This window comes from Eumetopias jubatus, unplaced genomic scaffold (genome assembly GCF_037043125.1).
Source record: "Eumetopias jubatus isolate StellerSeaLion01/CBP00866 unplaced genomic scaffold, mEumJub1_p1.0 scaffold_15, whole genome shotgun sequence".
Taxonomy (NCBI): Eukaryota; Metazoa; Chordata; class Mammalia; order Carnivora; family Otariidae; genus Eumetopias; species Eumetopias jubatus.
In genome coordinates, this window is record NW_028274821.1 from 487,758 (window position 1) to 507,776 (window position 20,019).

General features: G+C 39.2%; 2 protein-coding genes across 3 annotated transcripts in view; one reads left to right on the forward strand and one right to left on the reverse strand.

Moving 5' to 3' along the window:
- CENPP (centromere protein P) overlaps positions 1 to 20,019 on the forward strand; it is a 228,222-nt gene that overhangs the window by 63,934 nt on the left and 144,269 nt on the right. The gene's annotated exons all lie outside the window — the stretch shown is intronic.
- Positions 971 to 19,875, reverse strand: OGN (osteoglycin). The gene is given in 8 exon segments (XM_028093072.2): positions 971 to 1,141; positions 1,945 to 2,040; positions 4,487 to 4,689; positions 6,585 to 6,743; positions 16,203 to 16,296; positions 18,474 to 18,641; positions 19,697 to 19,770; positions 19,773 to 19,875. Coding segments are annotated over 8 exon segments (1,068 nt in total).

Sequence of the window (20,019 nt, forward strand, 5' to 3'; positions counted from 1 at the left end):
TTGGGGGGCGGGGGGATGGTGGTGTGCAGTAACACCACAAAATTCACTGTTTTCATGTCTTACATTTGAACAGATTTATGAATGAGATTCTCACTGCTGTGGTGGTAAAAAAATATATTGCGGTATCTGTCATATTTGAAAGCCTTTACAATGGGGAACTTTATAGTTATTTTTTGAGAGATGGGATGGACCTTCAAGTTTTTTTTGTTTTTTATGAGCATACTGATTTTGGTCTGCTTGGCTCCTTAAAATGTTTTATGGTAGACTTGGAATGTCAGTATTTAGAAAAAGGAAGATTTTGTACTATTTTACTGAAGCCTTTAACTGTGTGACTACAAAGGAAACATTGAATATTACTCTATTAGGTCTTTATCAGAGAGTAATATTATGCTTTATTTGGACAGTTTTGCCTAGATATGAGACGATACCCTATTTCTCAGGCTAAGTAAAAATATAATAGCTGCCTTAATAGAGGGAAAACAGAGTTCCTATTTCATAATGAATAATGTATGAATCATAAAAGAAAAATGGGAGATCACTGGAAATACTTAGCTTTTCAAAGTTTTTGGAACATCTTCCTTAAATGCTTTAGGGATCCAGTAAAGGCCAAGAAAGACCAGCAGTTGAACATTTCTTGGACTTACCCTTCCACTTCATTAGTAATGGAAATAATGCTTCTTAAATTTGAGTATTTATATAAAAACATACCTTTCAAAATGGCACTATGGTATAAACTACAAGGATTTTGTAATGCTGTTTAAATATTTTCACATTGCTTTGTTTTGAACTTTAGATTCAATTTTACTTTTTACTTGTTATGTGTAAGATTTTTGAACATCCTTGTTTAAAACATAAAATTCCTTCATAGTGGGACTCAAAGTTAATATTAAATATTTACGCTCCTTTAGACATTGTTGAGACAGATTATATGCATGAGTGTACGTTAGCTTATATGCTGCATTGGTAGTGGTTAAAAGTATGACCCTACAGGCAATCTTTTCAAGCAGATAAAACTGTTGGGATGCTTTCCCAGGACGATGGGGTTGCCCTCCAAGCGTATCTCTTCAATGCGGTCCCGAATATAACGGGTGTCATTAGCCTTGCAGAATGTATCATCTGTGATTGAAGTTATGTTGTTAAACTGGAAAATAGAAGGGGAAAAATTGTTCAGAAGTTTGAAATTAACCTTCTGTATGCTATGTAATGGGATTTCACGGAATATTTATCTAAAAAGTGATTTTGAAAATATCGTATATCCTGTGTATCCTTATAGTAATAAAACCCTCTCAGTGCGACCTGAGTTTTCCCCCAGCGCCTACCTTTTTACGTCTACAATATTACTTTGGAAGAACACACTACTTATTACTCAGAGTGATATCCATGTGGCAGAAAGTTCTAAGCATGAATAAGATTATCCTAGCTGGTGAAACTGTCGTGTTCTAGAGTGTCAACTCAAAATGGGTACTGTGTCCTTAGATATTCCTTTAAAGAAGTAAAAAGGACAAATGGGAATTCTTGTGATGCTGAAAGACCAATTTTAGTTTATTTTAATTCCTCTTCTCTCTTCTATTACCTCAAGATAATATTGTACAATAAAATCAGCTGGAAAGTCACCAAAGGTCAATGTTTACTGCTGTTGGAGGAAGAAGCACAAAGTAGAGGTCTTAGTGTGCCCTACCTTCAAATCCATGTGTCAGATTAATCAGGAGATGCTAAGTTCACACCTGATGACAAACCCCCCCACTCTAAGAGCAGACCTCACATCTAGGTCACTGGTCCTTTCTTGGTTCTCTGGACAGGTGGGGCTTTCAGGCGGGTGAGTGCCTTGGACTAGTCATACTTTTGATAGGCAAAATTTACATGTGAATAAATGAGTTTCCTAATGAGTCATAAGACTGACCAATTGTAACTTAAAGCCAGATATTGTGAAAGGCGCAATCCTACCTGAAGATGAATTACACGTAGACTTTCTGGTAAATTAAGAGGCACAGATTCCAGGGCATTGTGGTCCAAGTAGAGGAAGGAGAGGTGGTTCAATTTCTGTAAGGAAAAGGTACTTGGCTTGAGTGTTACTGAGGTCAGTACATTTCTTACACAGGATTCCAGCTGTGTACACACATGCATGTATATGTGCATACATGTGCGTGCATGTGTACATGATATATGTGTGTTTATACATGTGCACATAGGTATTGTTATAGACACCTATCAGTACTATCAGTTGCTGGTTTGGTAGTTATTTGGTTTTGAGGGTTTTTTTCGTTTCACAAGTAGTATATTTTGGTCCTTTATGAAGGGTAGTAGTTCCCTCTTGCATCGCCACATTTCTCTCCACTTATCTGACCACTGAATATCCAGCCATGCCTGGCCTCAGTCCTCATGTCAGCTTCTGGGCCCCATTGATCTGTCTTGTGAACAGCTAATAAGGTCAGTCCCTACGCAGGATTGAATTTGGATCCTGGTGCTGCCATAACCTCTCTTGAACCTTCAGAACTTCTCATTTCAGTTCCACCAATTTCTAGCAAAACGAATATAGGCACAACTTGGAGGTAGTGTGGGTTCCAGTCCCAAACCACCACAATAAAACGTATATTGCAATTAAGTGAATCCAGTGAATTTCTTGGTTTCCCAGTGCCTATAAAAGTTACATTTATACTATACTGCAGTCTATGAAGTGTGCAGTAGCGTATGCCTAACAGTGTACGTACTACCCTAATTAAAAAATACTTCATTGCTAAAAGCTAACCATCATCTGAGCTTTCAGTGAGTTATAATCCCTAATGACAGATCACCATGACAAATGTAATAATAATGAAAAAGTTTCAATTATTGCAGGAATTAGCAAAACATGGCACAGAGACACAGTGAGCAAACGCTGTTGGAAAAGTGGCGCCAACAGACTCACTCCACGCAGGGTTGGCGCAGACCTTCAGTTTGTAGAAACACGGTCTCTGCAAAGCATAGTGACATGCGACTTGCCTGTGCTCCTAAGCGATGTGCTTGTTAGTAAGATATTTCCTAGAGCAATTTATTAACTACTTAGTGAGGTATGACTTTTACCCATAAGGGTCTGTGTTGAATTACTCTTCATGGTCAGTAGCCCATTGCTGTGTATCATTTTATAACATGACTTCAAGATGTAACGCAAGTGTAAAATTCAGAATATTCAAACACTCCTTTTGTGAAGTGTTGATCGGCTCTTGCAGATCTTTACTATGCCAGTTGGTCAGCAGCTTATCAGCTGGAATTAATAGCTTCAAATTATAAGGGTTTTTTGTTGTTTTTAAAGTGAGTCCTGTTTTGGGCGCCTGGGTGGCTCAGTCGTTAGGCGTCTGCCTTTAGCTTGGGTCATGGTCCCAGGGTCCTGGGATCGAGCCCCGCATCGGGCTCCCTGCTCCGCGGGAGGCCTGCTTCTCCCTCTCCCACTCCCCCTGCTTGTGTTCTCTCTCTCGCTGTGTCTCTGTTAAATAAAAAAATAAAATCTTGAAAAAATAAAAAAATGGAGCCCTGTTTTGAAAAGTCCCCTAATAATCCCTTAACTTCCGAGGAACTCTGATGTGCCTTTAAAATAATGTCTCTTACAGTTGAAAAGGAACTCCTTGAGTGTAAACAAAAAGAAAAGAAAAATGGAATATTTTTACATTTTCTGACAGGTTGTTCATTTGTGGATAAATTGTACCTTTTTGTGATTATCATAAACTAACTGATAGTGTTTCTATTAGATGTTATCATAAGAAGTCATAAACTTCCCTTTTGAATGAGTTTTGCTGCCAGTAGTAACACAGTAGTCTTTTTATCTGGGGCTCCTTCCAGGACTGGGAACGAGTTACCACCTGTGCAGGACTGGACTGAGGCAGTAATTTCTCCTTAGGCTGTGCATTTGGACACAGTCTGGCTACCTAAGTCAGAGTAGATCACTTTCCCTTTTTCCTGTACCTATATCTTGAGTTATTAAATTAGAAATGTATTTAATGTTTAGTACATAGAGAATTTTGTACTAGCTGAAATTCAAAAGAAAGTCTACCTACAGAATTTCATGGGCTAATACTTTTAAGTAGTAAAAGTAAAATTCAACTTTTACTGAATTTTAATTTAGGAATGATAATTTTCTGGCATGTATAAATTACTAATATTGTAAGGAAAAGAAACACAGGAAAACTCGCATTTTGAGATTTTATAGTATCCTGGTGCCGTGAGGGTATGAACCACGTCTATGTAAATATTTACTGTGCGAACAAGTGAAAAAGCGGGACACAATGTAGTCCCGTGAAACAAGGTCAAGTTATGTAAAGGGAGGTGCAGGTATAAGCCAGACGGAATGAGCCCAATACCAGGACTATTTATTATGGAAATAATGTCTTCATTTATAAAATTAAAATCATTTTAAAATATAAAACAAAATTTTAGAACAGTGTTTCTCTTTTATCATATTATCATTGGTTGTATAAAACTGATATTGTGTTTGGTCATAGTATAAAATACTTACTTTGAATGCATTTGCTTTGATTCCTCTACTCTTGATTTTGTTGTATTTTGCATTAAATAAAGTGAGCTTGGGAGGAAGAACTGGAAGTTTCAATAGTTGATTTTCAGCTAGTGTAAGTTCTTCTAAGAGAGAAAGTTTTGAAAAAGTACCGTCTTCTATATCTTCAATCAGATTTCCCGTAAAATCAAGTCTTCTTAAGTTAGCTTGAAGGAAAAATATACAAAACATATACAAAACATATACAAAAATATACAAAAAATATAAAGTCTCATTTGTGTGGACTGAAGAAAAGCATTGGTTTAATGGGTCATTCAAACACCTTTTATTTTTAGTATCTACTAGAGTGTCTGTAATTAGTAGATCAGTAAATTTTGTTGAACGCATGCTGAGCATCTGCCCTGTGCCTGACACTGATGGCTTTCCTCACTTGAGTCCTGGAATCTCAGGGTTGGAAGGGAACTTAAAGTTCATAGAGTTCTTCTATCCTTCTGTATTTGAATTCTCAGGATGCTGAGGCAGTTTGAAACAAATTCTGGTTGCAAATCATGGGAAGTAAGCACTACATTTGGTTGAAAAGAATCATGTAGGTATGTTTTGGACTTTTTCCCAGCATGTTGCACTGTGATTGTAGGTATGTTATCTTTATCTGTCTATGCCTTATCGCTTAACAACAACAAACAGGAATGTTCCCTCATTTGTTAAGGTGATGCAGATGGAGAGAGACATTCAGTTTGTTTGTTTCACGTTTATATGTCTGGGATGATGAGGAAACGGAGTCACTTCTCATTCATTATTTGAGGTAACCCCTGCAAACACTGAGTTCGGTGAATATGGACCATTGCTCCCAGGGAATATAAGGGTTAGACTCCTGTGAGCCTCTCGTCACACGTTTACATTTACATCCACCAATTAGTACAAAATCTTGTGAGTGTTTCTGTTTCCGAGCATTGTAGTTAGTTTATATATTGTGGGTACATTAACACCGAACTCACGGCCATGGGCACTGCAGCTCACACTGGAGTGAAGATTCCCGTGAGGCACTTGAGCACTGTGCTTGCGGAGCACAGGAGCGGGGAAGGTGTGGCACTAAGACGAGAAGGACCCTTAGGGTGTGAGAGCTGACACAGAACGGCAGGGGTCACCTTGTTTGACCTTGGCTAGGTAGCCCCAGTGTGTTCCCACAGTGCACTTGTCTGCAGATGACTGTGAAGGGCAACATGTAGTGACTTTGGGTCACAAATATATTCCACTGGGTAGGTGAGTTTGAAAGTGTGAATCCACAACTGGTGAGGCACAACTGTACCCCGACCAGTTGCGAGCTCCCAGTTGCAGCGTGAATACTCTTACGGTGAATCTCATAAATGTGTAAGGGGGCCAGTGTGCGTTTCTGGGTGTGATTTTCTTCAGAAGCACTCAACAACACAGCAGTCTAGAGAACTCATGAGGGCTTGTGATCCAGGACTGGGGGACTTGGCGATGCAGGAATCGGGGAGTGTGGTGTGCTCACGGCAGGGCCCTGGCGGCCCGCATCCCAGAAAGGAGTGAAACCCACTCGTTCCACGTGGTAATCATATGAGAAGTTTGGTGGTGTTCCATGATGACACGTGGGCCTCTCCCAAGACCTAAATTAAAAGCTCTGGAGAGTAGGGCCTGGTATCGGTATTTTTATTTTTAGTACATAGCCAGGTTTAAGAACCTTGAGTTAAAGTAAGGAAAAGCAGAGCTTATGCTTTTAAAGTGAAGGTAGCATTGTGAAGAAAGCACTGAGGTTAGAGAAGCACTTCGATTATACTGGCACTCCTCACTGGCTGGGGCAGACAGTTCTCAAAGTCCTCACGTTCAGAAGGCCTAGGTGCCCATACGTTAATGGGCCGTCAACATAGACGTTGAAGTCACCAGTAAAGAAAGATGACATGTGGCATTTGAATGGAAAGGAGATTCACCAACCAGTGGATTTTGGTGAAGTATGTGGATGCTTAAATACTCCAACAGTGACTACCCTAGATATGAGAGGCAACAGTGCCTAGAAACTTGTGTTTATAATGAGGTTAATACTAACATGAGTTAATATGAATTATTTTATTTAAAATTAACTTACGTATATCTGCAAAATCTTTCGCAGTCAGCTTTTTAATTTTGTTGAATCGTGCATAAAGATAGGCTGATTCCTTTGGCAAGGGTGGTACAGCATCAATGTCAACTTCTTCACAGTATACAGAACCACTTAAGCAAACACACAATAGGCAGGTGGGCATTTCTAAGTTGGGAAACAAAATCATAAAAATATAAACAGTAGTTTAAAAATATTTGGCCTCAGGGCACCTGGGTGGCTCAGTCATTTGAGTGTATGACTCTCAATGTCAGCTCAGGTCTTGATTTCAGGTTTGTGAGTTTGAGCCCCATGTTGGGCTCCACGCTGGGCATGGAACCTACTTTAAAGAAAATTAAAATATTTAGCTTGTAATGGTAAAATTATTGCTATCATGAATGTTATCACTAATTTGAAAACATATTTTGCAGAATTATAGGTGATAGTGGGAAAGATACCATGGTCATGTTAGTTAGTGACCTGTATTGTACCTAATAACTCACCAGAATCTTATTTTCAGTTTTGTCATCCGAAATCTCCTTTATTCTCTATCCTAGCAGTGATCATTTAATTGCTGAACTGATTTACATTTCCTGATTTAAATACCAAAAAGGATTCATAAAGCAGACCATAAGGTAAATGCAAGCTTGCTTTATCACTTGGTTTGGCACAGACACATTTCAGATTGGTGACCATAGCTAAGGAGCTTAGAAACCAGCAGTTAAGTAAGCACAGACTATTAACCTGAATGTTAGAGCCGTCCCAGAAATGGCAAAGACCCCATTACGTGCTACATCATGTATTGCATACTTGTCATGCCTTTTTCATCTCCTTCAACCTGGAATATGCCTTAGTCTTTTAAATTTTTGAAAACTTTTGAATTGGGCATTTATTTTTCAGAATGTCTTTCAATTAGGGTTTGTCCGAGGTTTCTCATTGGGTCCTCAGGGCCGTGTATCAGGAAGCACACGGTATCTATTTGTCCCATTCCTGATGATGCTTTCTTTGGTCACTTGACTCACTTGGTGTTTGCCATTAATAAGTATCTTTTGAAGAAGTACTATGAGATTCTAAACATCTGGTTTGTCATTAACCTGTCACTCACTAGTTTTATCACCTATTGATAGTTCTTACCTGAATCATTTGTTACTAGGATACTTGCAAATTCTAATTCCATCATTTCTTCTACATTTGTTAGTTGATACATGGTATAAGGTGGAACATTTCCTTATTAGTTATATCAGTTCAGTATGAGCATATGAATTTCTTATCTCATGGGTCAGAAGTTACCATCAAATTTATTTTGATAATTGTCACAGATTAGCCAGTGTGAACTCATTTTTTTAATACTTTATTTATTTGAGAGAGAGAGAGAGCACAAGCAAGGGGAGCTGCAGGCAGAGGGAGAAGCAGGCTTCCCACCGAGCAGGGAGCCCGATGTGGTCCTCGATCCCAGGGCCCTGGGATCATGACCTGAGCTGAAGGTGGATGCTTAACCTTCTGAGCCACCCAGGCGCCCTGAATGTGAACTCTTTTATGCTCTTTTTTATTCTGTCACAGCTTTTTTTGTGCTTAAGTGATACTTAATAAATTATACATATTTAACTTGCATAATTTATAAGTTTTTGACATATGTATATACCCATGAAACCATGGCTGCAATAGAAATAATTGACATAATCATCACCCAGTGTTGTTACGCTCTTTGTAATCCCTCCCAGCAACCACTGACCTGCTTTCTGTCAGTTTACAACAGCTTGCATTTCCAAGAATTTTATATCAAAAGAACCATGAAGTATATACGCTTTGATCCAACTTCTTCTACTGTGCACAATTATTTTGAGATTCATCTCTTATCACATGTATCGGCCGTGCATTCCTTTTTATTACTGAGTAGTATTTCACTGTATTAATATACACAGTTTATATAGTCCTCCCTTTTCGGCATTTGGGTTTTTAGTTTTTGGCTATTTCACAGAAAGCTACTGTGAACCTTTATGTAAAGTTTGTGTGGACGTAATGCTTTCATTTCTCTAGTGTAACTACCTAAGAGCAGAATGGCTGGGCCACCTGAGAGGTGTATACCTTTTGAGGAAAGCCCCAAACTATGTTCCGTAGAGGTTGTGCCATTTTATAGTCCCTTCAGCAGTGAACAAGAGTTCCAGTTACTCCACATCCTCATCAGCATTTGGTTTGATCAGACTTTTTAATTTTAGCCATTCCAGGAAGGCATGTTGTGGTATCTCCTGTTCTAATTTATATTTTCCTAATGACTAATGTGCTGAGCAATTTTGTTATAAATTTATTTGCCATCCACATATTGTAGTGGTAAAATGTTCATATCTTCTGCCTATTTAAAAAAATTTTTTTTGTATTTTTCTTACTGAAATATAAGACTATATATTGTAGGTATAAGTTTGTCAGATTTACAGTTTGCAAATCTTTTCCTCTATGGGGCTTGTCTTTTTATTTTCTTATCGATGTCTTCTGAACAGGAAACATTTTTTTCTTCTAAATTGTTATTTAAATTCTAGTTAGTTAATATATAGTGTAATGGTTTCAGGAGTAGAATGTAGTGATTCATCACTTACATACAATACCTAGCACTCATCACAACAAGTGCCCTCCTTAATGCCCATCGCCCATCTAGCCCCTCCCCCACCCACCTCCCTCCATCAACCCTCGGTTTGTTCTCTGTAGTTAAGAATCTCTTATGGTTTGCTTCCATTCCTCTCCTTTTTTTTTTTTTCCTTTCCATATGCTCATCTTTTTTGTTTCCTAAATTCCACGTATGAGTGAAATCATGGTATTTGTCTTTCTCTGACTTATTTCACTTGGCATAATACTCTCTAGCTCAATCCATGTTATTGCAAATGTCAAGATTTCATTCTTTTTGATGTCTGAGTAATATTCCATTGTATATATACCACAACTTCTTTATCCACTCATCAGTCAATGGACATCTGGGCTCTTTCCATAGTTTGGCTATTGTTGGTAATGCTGCTGTAAACATTGGGGTGCATGAGCCCCTTCAAATCTGTATTTTTTTTATCAATTACACCCAATGGTGCAATTGCTTGGTCAGAGGGTAGTTCTATTTTTAACTTTTTGAGGAACCTCCATACTGTTTTCCACAGTGGCTACACCAGTTTGCATTCCCACCAACATTGCAAGAGGGTTTCCCTTTCTCCACATCCTCGCCGACACCTCTTTTTTCCTGTGTTGTTAATTTTAGCTATTTTGCCAGGTGTGAGGTGATTTCTCATTGTGGTTTTGTGTTTTTTGTTATTTTTTTTAAAGATTTTGTTTATTTGACAGAGAGGGGGTGGGGGAGAAGCAGGCTCCCCGCTGAGCAGGGACCCAGATGCAGGACTCGACCCCAGGACCCTGGGATCATGACCTGAGCTGAAGGCAGATGCTCAACTGACTAAGCCACCCAGATGCCCCTCTCATCATTGTTTTGATTTGTATTTCCCTGATGATGAGTGATGATGAGTGTAGTTTCATATGTTTGTTGGCCATCTGGATTTCTTCTTTGGAAAAGTGTCTATTCACGTCTTCTCATTTCTTAACTGGATTCTTTGTTTTTTGGGTGTTGAGTTGGTAAGTTTCTTATAGATTTTGGATCTGTCATTTGCAAATATCTTCTCCTGTTCCCTAGGTTGCCTTTTAGTTTTGTTGATTGTTTTCTTCCCTGTGTAGAAGCTTTTTATCTTGATGAAGTCCCAGTAGTTCATTTTTGCTTTTGTTTCCTTGGCTTCTGGCAACATGCCTAAGAAGTTGCTGAGGCCAAGGTTGAAGAGGTTGCTGCCTATGTTTCTAGGATTTTGATGGTTTCCTTTCTCACATTTAGGTCTTTCATCCTTTTTTTTTTTTAAGATTTTATTTATTTATTTATTTTGAGAGAGAGAGAGAGCATGTGTTTGAGTGGGGGAAGGGGCAGAAGAAGGAGAGAGAGAATCCCAAGCAGAGTCCACACCAAGCCAGAGCCTGATACGGGGCTCGATCCCACAACCCCAGGATCACCACCCGAGCAGAAACCAAGAGTCAGACGCTCGATCAACTAAGCCACCCAGGCCCAGGTCTTTCATCCATTTTATATTTATTTTTGTGTATGGTGGAAGAAAGTGGTCCAGTTTCATTCTTCTGCATGTTGCTGTCCAGTTTTCCCAGTACTATTTGTTGAAGAGCCTGTCTTTTTTCCATTGGATATTCTTTCCTGCTTTGTCAAAGGTTAGTAGACCATATAGTTGTGGGTCCATTTGTGGGTTTTCTATTCTGTTCCATTGATCTATGTGTCTGTTTTTGTGCCAGTACCATACTGTCTTGATGATCACAGCTTTGTAATAGAGCTGGAAGTCAGGCATTGTGATGCCGCCAGCTTTGGCTTTCTTTCTCAGGATTGTATTGGGTCTTTTGTGGTTCTATACAAATTTTAGGATTTTTTGTTCTAGCTCTGTGAAAAATGCTGTTGTTACTTTTATAGGGATTGCATTAAGTGTGCAGATTGCTTTGGGTAGTATAGACACTTTAACAATATTTGTTCTTCCAATCCATGAGCATGGGATGTCTTTCCATCTCTGTGTCTTCCTCAGTTTCATTCATGAGTGTTCTGTAGTTTTCAGAGTACAGATCTTTTACCTCTTACGTTAGGTTTATTTCTAGGTATCTTACTGTTTTTGGTGTAGATATAAATGGGATTGATTCCCTGATTTCTTTTACTGCTGCTTCATTATGGGTGTATAGAAATGCAACAGATTTCTGTACATTGATATTCTATCCTGTGACTTTGCTGAATTCATGTATCAGTTTTAGCAATTTTTTGGTGGGGTCTTTCAGGTTTTCTATACAGAGTATCATGTCATCTGCAAATAGTGAAAGTTTGACATCTTCCTTGCTGATTTGGATGCCTTTTGTTTCTTAAAGAATGAGAGTTGAAAGTCAGAATCACCCCTGGATCCATGGGCTGCAGGATGGATGTTGTGGTAGCAGGCATGAAAGCAACATTAATCTTGTCCGTCTCCATCAGAACTCTTGGCTGACCAGGTGCAATGCAATGTAGCAGTAATACTTTGCAAGGAATCTTTTTTCCTGAGCAGTAAGTCTCAAGAGTGGGCTTAAAATATTCCATCAACCATGTTGTAAATAGATGTGCTGTCCACCAGGCTCTGTTGTTTAAAGAGCATAGGCGGAGGAGATTTAGCATGGTTGCTAAGGGCTTATTTTCAGAATGGGCAATGAGCATGGGCTTCCACTTCAACTCACCAGCTGCATTAGCTTCACTTGAGAAAGTCAGCTTGTCCTTGGAACCTTATTTTGTTTTTAAGATTTTATTTATTTATTTATTTGACAGAGGGAGAGACAGTGAGAGAGGGAACACCAGCAGGGGGAGTGGGAGAGGGACAAGCAGGCTTCCCCGTGAGCAGGGAGCCCGATGTGGGGCTCGATCCCAGGACCTTGGGATCATGACCTGAGCCGAAGGCAGACGCTTAATGACTGAGCCACGCAGGCGCCCCTGTCCTTTGAACCTTTGAGGCCAGGTGTTGACTTCTTTCTAGCTATGAAAGTCCTGGATGGCATCTTCCAACAGAAGACTGTTTCATCTGTATTGACAATCTCTTTAGTGTGAGCACCTTCATGAATTCTCTTAGCTGGATCTTCGGGATCACTTGCTACAGGTTCCCCATCAGCACTCGCTGCTTCACCTTGCACTTGTACGCTTTCGAGACAGCTTCTTCCCTTAGCCCTGCCAGCTTCTGCCAGCTCCCAACTTTCCTTCTGCAGCTTCCTCACCTCAGCCTGCACAGAACTGAAGAGTCAGGGCCTTGTTCTGGATGAGGTTTTGGCCCAAGGGAATGTTATGGCTGGTTTGAGCTTCCATCCACACCAGTCAGACTCTCTCCATGTCAGCAGGGAGGCTGTTTCATTTTCTTCCCATTCGAGTGTTCACTGGGGAAGCACCTGTGATGTCCTTCAAGAACGTTTCCTTTGCATTCACAACTGGGCTAATTGTTTGGCACAAGAGGCCTAGCTTTCGGCCTGTCTTGGGTTTCGACAGGCGTTCCTCACGAAGCTTAATCATCTCTGGTTTCGATGGAAAGTGAGAGATGTGTGACTCTTCCTTTCACTTGAACACTTAGAGGCCATGGGAGGGTTATCAGTTGTGCTAATGTCAATACAGTTGTGTCTCAGGGAATAGGGAGGCCCGAGGTGGAGGAGATAGAGATGGGGGAAGGGACCATCTGTGGAACAGCCAGAACACACGCAACATTGATCGGTTACGTTCACCATCTTATATGGGCACGGCTCATGGTGCCCCCAAATTACAGTGGTGACATCGAAGTTCACCAATCACAGATCACCCTAACAAATTGTAGTAATAACAAGCTTGAAATATTGTGAGAGTTCCCAAAATGTGACAGAGAGACAGGATGTGAGCAACTGCTGTTGGGAAAATGGTGCCAATAGACTTGTTCCAGGGAGGTTTGCCATGAACCTTCAGTTTGTAAGCAGTGCAGGATCTGCGGGGTCAGTAAAACAAGGCGGGCCTGTACCCATGTCTGTACCTCTGTATAAACCGCAAACTGGTGCCAGTATCTTCTATTCCAGACCAGCTCCCCAGTGTCACTCTGGCCTTCCCCCTCACCACATTTGTAGCACCAGGCTCTGAGAAATCTGGCTCTCTTTAGTCAGTGTAGTATTTTACTCAGTGCTAGGCCACACAGTAAATAGTTTCATTATTACTGACATGTAACACAGTGGAAAACAAACCTACTCACTGGAATTTCAATATTTGCCCCTTCTATTTTGTCTCTAGCCTGAAGGTATGTAGTCAAAATACTGTGTTTAAGGGTTACTTGGATTAGATTTGTTTCCCTTTAATGTGTTACGTTATTCATTTGAAATGAAATTAAGTTTCTGATAAGAGGCCAATTTTGTTTTATCCTTGCTCATTTTATTTACAAATGTTTGTTTACCTGTGTGAAATATAACCTTGTTCTAAAATCAAATCCACGCAGAAAGTGTGTACTCAGAGGAGCCCCACGCGCTCTTGTCCGCTCCTCCGGGTGTCGGTGTCTCCCTCCTTCCCACCCCTGGTTCCTTCTGTCAGTGGTGGGTGACTAGTCTCCACTTTTAAGTTACCTTTCCTTGAGTTTCTTATCAAGAAACACCAGTAAGCTGATGCATGCATGTTTCCTGACATCTCTCTTTCTCGGATGAAAGGCAGTATACTGTAGATACTCTTTTGCGCTTTTTTTTCCTATATTCTGGAAATCACTTCTAACAGTTTGTAACAATCTTCTTCATTCATTTTTACAACTGTGTAGTATTCCCTTCTGTGGATTTACCATATTTCATTTAACCTCTCTTCAGCGTTTGGGCATTTAGATTGTTTCCAGAATTTTGCATTTGCAAGCAGTGTTTTAACGATGCTGCATATGTATTTTCTTCCTTTTGGAGGTATATCTTTAGGGTAAAAACCTAGAAGTTGATTGCTATGTCACAAAGTAAATGCATGTTTGGTTTTGTTAGACATTGCTTAACTCCTATCCAAAAACATTATACTAATTTGTATTCCTCCCAGCAATATATGAAGGTCTCTGATACCCACCCCATGGCCTTGTCAGTGGTATATTTTGGTGTAACAGTTTTAATTTTTGTCCATCAGGTAGGTTAAAAATTGGTATCTCAGTGTAATTTAAATTTATATTTCTGTATATGTGAGATTGAATATCTTTCATATATTTAAGGGTCACTTTTATATCACTTTTTGAATTGTATGTTCATATCTTTTGCTGGTTTTTCCAGTGGATTTTTATTCAGTTTCTTTTTCCTAGGTTTTTATGTGTTATAAATTAGAGATAATAACTTTATTTCTCTCAGATTTCAGTTGTGTTTGCCTTAGTCTGTGATGCTTTTTCCCATGAAAAAGTTTGATTTCATCAAGTCAAATTGATTGATCTTTTCTATTATTTTCTCTGGATTTTGAGGCATCCCACTCCCAGATTATCATTCCGTATTTGCATGGTTTCACTTTTTACTTTTAGACACCCTTATTTATACAATGAGAGATTTGTTTTTCTGTGTAAAGTATGGATCTAATTTTATCCCTTTTCAGTTGACTACTCAGTTGTTCAATACCATTAAACATTTTTTTTTGAGGGGCACCTGGGTGGCTCAGTTGTTAAGCATCTGCCTTTGGCTCAGGTCATGATCCCAGGGTCCTGGGATCGATCCCCGCATCGGGCTCCCTGCTCCACGGGAAGCCTGCTTCTCCGTCTCCCGCTCCCCCTGTTTGTGTTCCGTCTCTCACTGTGTCTCTCTCCGTCAAATAAATAAAATCTTTAAAAAAATTTTTTTTAAGTTTTTATGTATTTAAGATTTTATTTTATTTGACAGAGAGAGAGTACAAGCAGGGCGAGTGGCAGAGGGAGAGGGAGAAGCAGATTCCCTGCTGAGCAGGGAGCCCCATGAGGGGCTCGATTTTAGGACCCTGGTAATATGAACTGAGCCGAAGGCAGACACTTAACTGACTGAGCCACCCAGGAGCCCCTAAATTTTTTATTTAAATTTCAGTTTGTTAACATACGGTGTAATATTAGTTTCAGGGTCCAACACTCTTTTTAAAAAATACCATCGTTAAGGTGCCTGGCGGGCTCAGTTGGTAGAACATTGGACTCTTGATCTCGGGGTTGTGAGTTGGAGTCCCACGTTGGGTGTAGAGATTTCTTAAAATCTTTAAAAATACTGTCTTTGCTTCAGTGATTTACAATGCCTTCTTTCTTATATACTGAGTTTCTACAGGTATTTTTGTTTCTGAACTTCCTATTCTATTCGTGCACCAGTATCATACGTATTGTAGCATAGAGACTTTAAAGTATGTTCTCATGTGTGGTATGTCTTGTTTCTGCGGATACCTGTCAGTTCTCAGTGACTCCTGGCTATTAGTGGAGGTTTGATTTTTCTACATGAACTTGAGAATCAACCTTACCAGCTTTGTAAAGAAGTTTATTGTTCTCAATTTAGGCAGAACTGGCATCTTTATGATACCGAGTCATCCTATCCAAGAGCAAGGGATGTCTTTCCAATTAGTGTGCAATTTTTTTTTCATGTTGTTGTGTGAAACCCTGTTCTTTGACAGAGCAAAGTAAACCAAGTAGACAGGAACTATTAAGGAGGACTTTGTTATTTGTTATTTTTACATTTTCTATTGTTTTCATAGAAATGTATATTATAGATATTTATGTATTTAGCCATCTCTGTGTCTTCTGTAAGTTTCTTGAAGAATTCATTTTATTTCCCTTTTCCTCAGGCTGTACATAGTATTTGCAGATCATTGATGTTAAATCACTGTGTCTGGAATTGACTTTATATAGATAAAAGCACACACTTTGTACTTGGTTGTTCTTGAATGTTTCTGTCTACATTTCTCACTCGTGATGTGGGGTGGCAGTGGATGTGCACCCGCAATGTACCAGCTGTCTTTCTCAGGGGAGATAAAAGTCCACTGTTTGAATTTAATGTATCCCGAGGTCATTTTTAATACCATACGGAATAAAGTTCCATAATAAGCTATTTATTGAAGCTCCTAATGAGATAATTAGATGAGAGGATATGCACACTTACCATCATTTTCCTTCTTGAGGGGTGGTGGTGTTACACGCTCATCTTTTTGTAATTGAAGACTTTTCTCTTCGGGTATTATCATAGTTTCTTTTTCCTATTGGAAAAATAAAAATTTGTTATCAGGTCTGAAAACGTCTAATTTTGACAATAAAACTTAAGGTAATGGGTCGCCTGGGTCCTTCAGTGGGTTGAGCCTCCGACTCTTGGTTTCGGTGCAGGTCGTGATCTAAGGGTCCTGGGATAGAGCCCCTCGTTGGGCTCCACACTCAGCAGGGAGTCTGCTTGGGATTCTCTCTTCCTCTCCCTCTGCCCCTCCCTGCCTATGCCAAATAAATAAATAAATCTTAGCAAAAAACCCAAAACACTGTAGGGTCACAGACAGTGCTTGTGTTCTCATGGTCACAGTTAGTGTCATTTCCTTTGTGCTGCAATAGGATTTGATACATAATTCCATTTCATCATTCATTAGCTTATAAGGTAAATATTTGTGTAGCTTGTTTTCACTCCATACTCTCAACTCCTTGAGTAAAAGAACCAGGTCTGTTTTATATTTTTATCTCCAAAAGCTGAACCCCGTGCCTCCTAAATGTTGAATATATTGAAATTCCAAATGGAAGCTGGAGGGAACTCTGACTCAGAATGAAAGTTTTTCTGAAGTGGAACCTGAAATGAGATCATATTTATCAAGGGAAGGTCTTTAATTATTCTTTATGGTCTTGTCTTAATTGAGTTCCTGTTGCCAGATTCTACCATGTTCAGCAGGATTGAAGCACTAGTCACACTGCATGTGCGGGGCACTGAGCAAGCTTTTGGTCTCTTCTGCAAGTGACCCATCATTACCTACATGCCTGCACTGCACTGGGTCCTTCCCTACCCACCCCACTGGGACCCCCAGTCCAGACTGTGAGCCCTGGGGTCTGTATCAGTACTTCCTGTCCTGGGAGGGAACGTTTTCTGCCATTGGATTTGATGTAGATTGCATGGGGTACCGGGCTCTACCCTCTGAAAACACGTTCCCCTTTCATCTCCATCTTGACTCCTTTACCCTCCCACGTGGGTTCTGCTTGAGCAGCCCCTCCGCTCTGAGTTTGTGTATTAAGTGCTGTGGAATGCTTCTCCACTCCACAAATATCTTGGTCCCTACATTTCTATGAAGAGCAGAGACATCGAAAGCAATGTGAAGAGAAAAAGCAAGAACTTACTACTTTTTAGGGAGCACGGAAGTTTGAAATTATTTTTTTAACTGAGAGATTCCAATCATTGATGTAAACCAAAAGCTTATTGTTATGATAGGCCTTTTTAAAAAATTCTGAAGCTGTGACTAGTGATACCTATCATTTTGGTCTTAATGTTGGGCAAAAATAATGCTAGCATATTAACCAACTCCATTGGAAGAAATTACAGTGTTAACATTTGGTCCTGTGTACTAAAAAAAAAAGAAAGAAAAAAAAGGCAATCAACATTGTTATATATTTGGCTGTGTTTCTCATTTTCCATTCTGTGTGTACGCACACATGACACGCACTCGTGCGCGCACACACACAGAGTAGGCAGGAGCAGATACTTATGTGCTGCGTTAACTTTTTCCTTACCCAGCATTCATTTCTTTGTGCCAAGAAAACCACAAGTAATTACTCAGCCCATGCAAGTGGAGTATGAAAGATGTGATATGAAGTCATCCCTGCAGAGTATTAGCTAAAGGACAATTACAGTCACTTGGTAAAAATTGATAGAGTCTAAATTGTTGAAAGTCCTTAAAAATTAAGCCCCACATTGAGGAGTTTTTCATTTTTCGGTACCATGCATAGTTGGCATATGTAAGTTATTGTGAAATGCTATAGACACCAAAATAAGCAGTATTTATTTCCATGAACCACTTCTTCCTAAAATAATAAACCTTAGGCTGGTAATCCAAGATTATTTCTCCTAATACACATTTCTCCTATTTTATTTTGAGACAATATAATACATAAATATAGGGCGTTGTATAACATTGCTTATAAATCTTCAACCAGTAAGATATGATCTTAAAGTTTAGTTTTTTTAAATTTTGTGTTGGTTGCTATAGATACTCTTTGGTTACCATAGGTAACCATGGGAGGCATGCATACTTTAAAAATATAATCTTGGGGACAGTTATTTTGAATTACTTCCAGTCATTTAAAGTGCTGTTTCTTTCCCCTTACCTTATCAGACATATTAAAAAAACAAAAACATGCATTTAAATGGGTGACTATTTTAGAAGTTAAATTTAGAGTAGAAATAGAATACCTTAATATTTTTTCCATCCAGATATTTATCCTCCAAGTCTTGACTAAACAAGGTTTCTTCAAAATTATCTGTTCCATAATCATAGGTCATGCGTGAATCCTGCTGAGTCGGTGGTGCTGGCTTTATCAGAGGCACAAACAGGAGCAGGAGAAATATAGACTGCAGAGTCTTCATTTCAGCAAAAATCAAGGTGACTGGAAGTTAATAAGCTAGTGGCCTGCTAACTGGGACAATGCTCTCTTTTTCCCTGGAAATAAAAACGCAGACCATCGAAGCAATATTTAAAAGCTTAGAGGACTTTTGGCAGGGTGTACTCAGTAGGGGCCAGAGAACAAGTATTTAACCCTTAGTGATCTTTAATTAGATGCTAAAAGTTTTCAAGTATCAGTGACATTCTTAAAAATAGTTTCAGAAAGTGGTTTTATTTATTTTTCTCTCAAAACCCAAGCAATGTTGATAATTTCAGTTTGTTAATAATTAGGTGCCTTAAACAAAGGTATTTGTATGCAATTGAAATCTTAGGATACCTGTAGTATAAATAGTTAAAAGGAAGACTCATGATCCTGTCTCATGTGAGTTAAAAATATCGTATTTCAACTTTGCTATTTTATAAGAACTCTTGATTTGTAATGGTATGAATAGAAATAACTTCTAGGAGTTTTTAAAACTTAAACTTCAAATTTAAAGTGAAGAGTAGTCATTAACACTTACTTTTAGGTGATAAAGCATAGAGGGAAAGCCATAATTTTAATTTTCTTAGTTTTGTAATTTTTATTGATATCATTATTTTTAGTTAACAGCATTGCTTTTTAAATTTAAACTATGAGTAACACAGTATTGCAGACTAGAAAAAATATAGAATTTAATCAAGGATTTGGGGAAAGGAGGGGGGAAGAGTCTCGTAGGGTTATCAGTGATGCACATTTCAGACTTTTTCTTAAGTAACTTCAGAAAGAATCACTCAGAGTTGCTGGTGCTGCATCGTAGATGCCAGCTTGTCAAAAATCAGTGGCTAAAAAGCCTGGTTTTGTGACTTATGCCGCAAGGTTCTTTCCTGTAGGGATGTTAAAGTTATGCAGTGACATATTTTAAGTGCTTGTTACAATAGTCCAAGGTAACTGAAACTTAAAAAATTAGAGGTGGCCTTTGCATTTATCAAGACTGTTCGATGAATCATACCTTAACAAACGATATTTAAAATAATATGTGAAAGAAGAGCCTACCGTTGTAGCTTTTTTGAAGCTTTTTGTGGTTTTCCTCAATAGAAGTTCATGGCTGTGTATTAGCCCCAAGTGGTAGGTGAAGGAGGAAGGCTGTGGATCAGTTTCAAACTGCTGCATGGAGTTTCAGGGCCCAGCAGCTTTAAATGCAGTTTGCATGTGGTGGAGATCCTTGCCAACATTCTTTCTCTGGGGTGAACTGTAGTGTGTTGTACTGGAGAGCTGTGCTTAAAGCATTTGCAACTGCCGCGCGTGGTCTGCTTCTACTAAGGACTGACTGTAAGCTCGCGTTCTTTTTATCTTGTGTAATGAGCACTAAGGTTTCA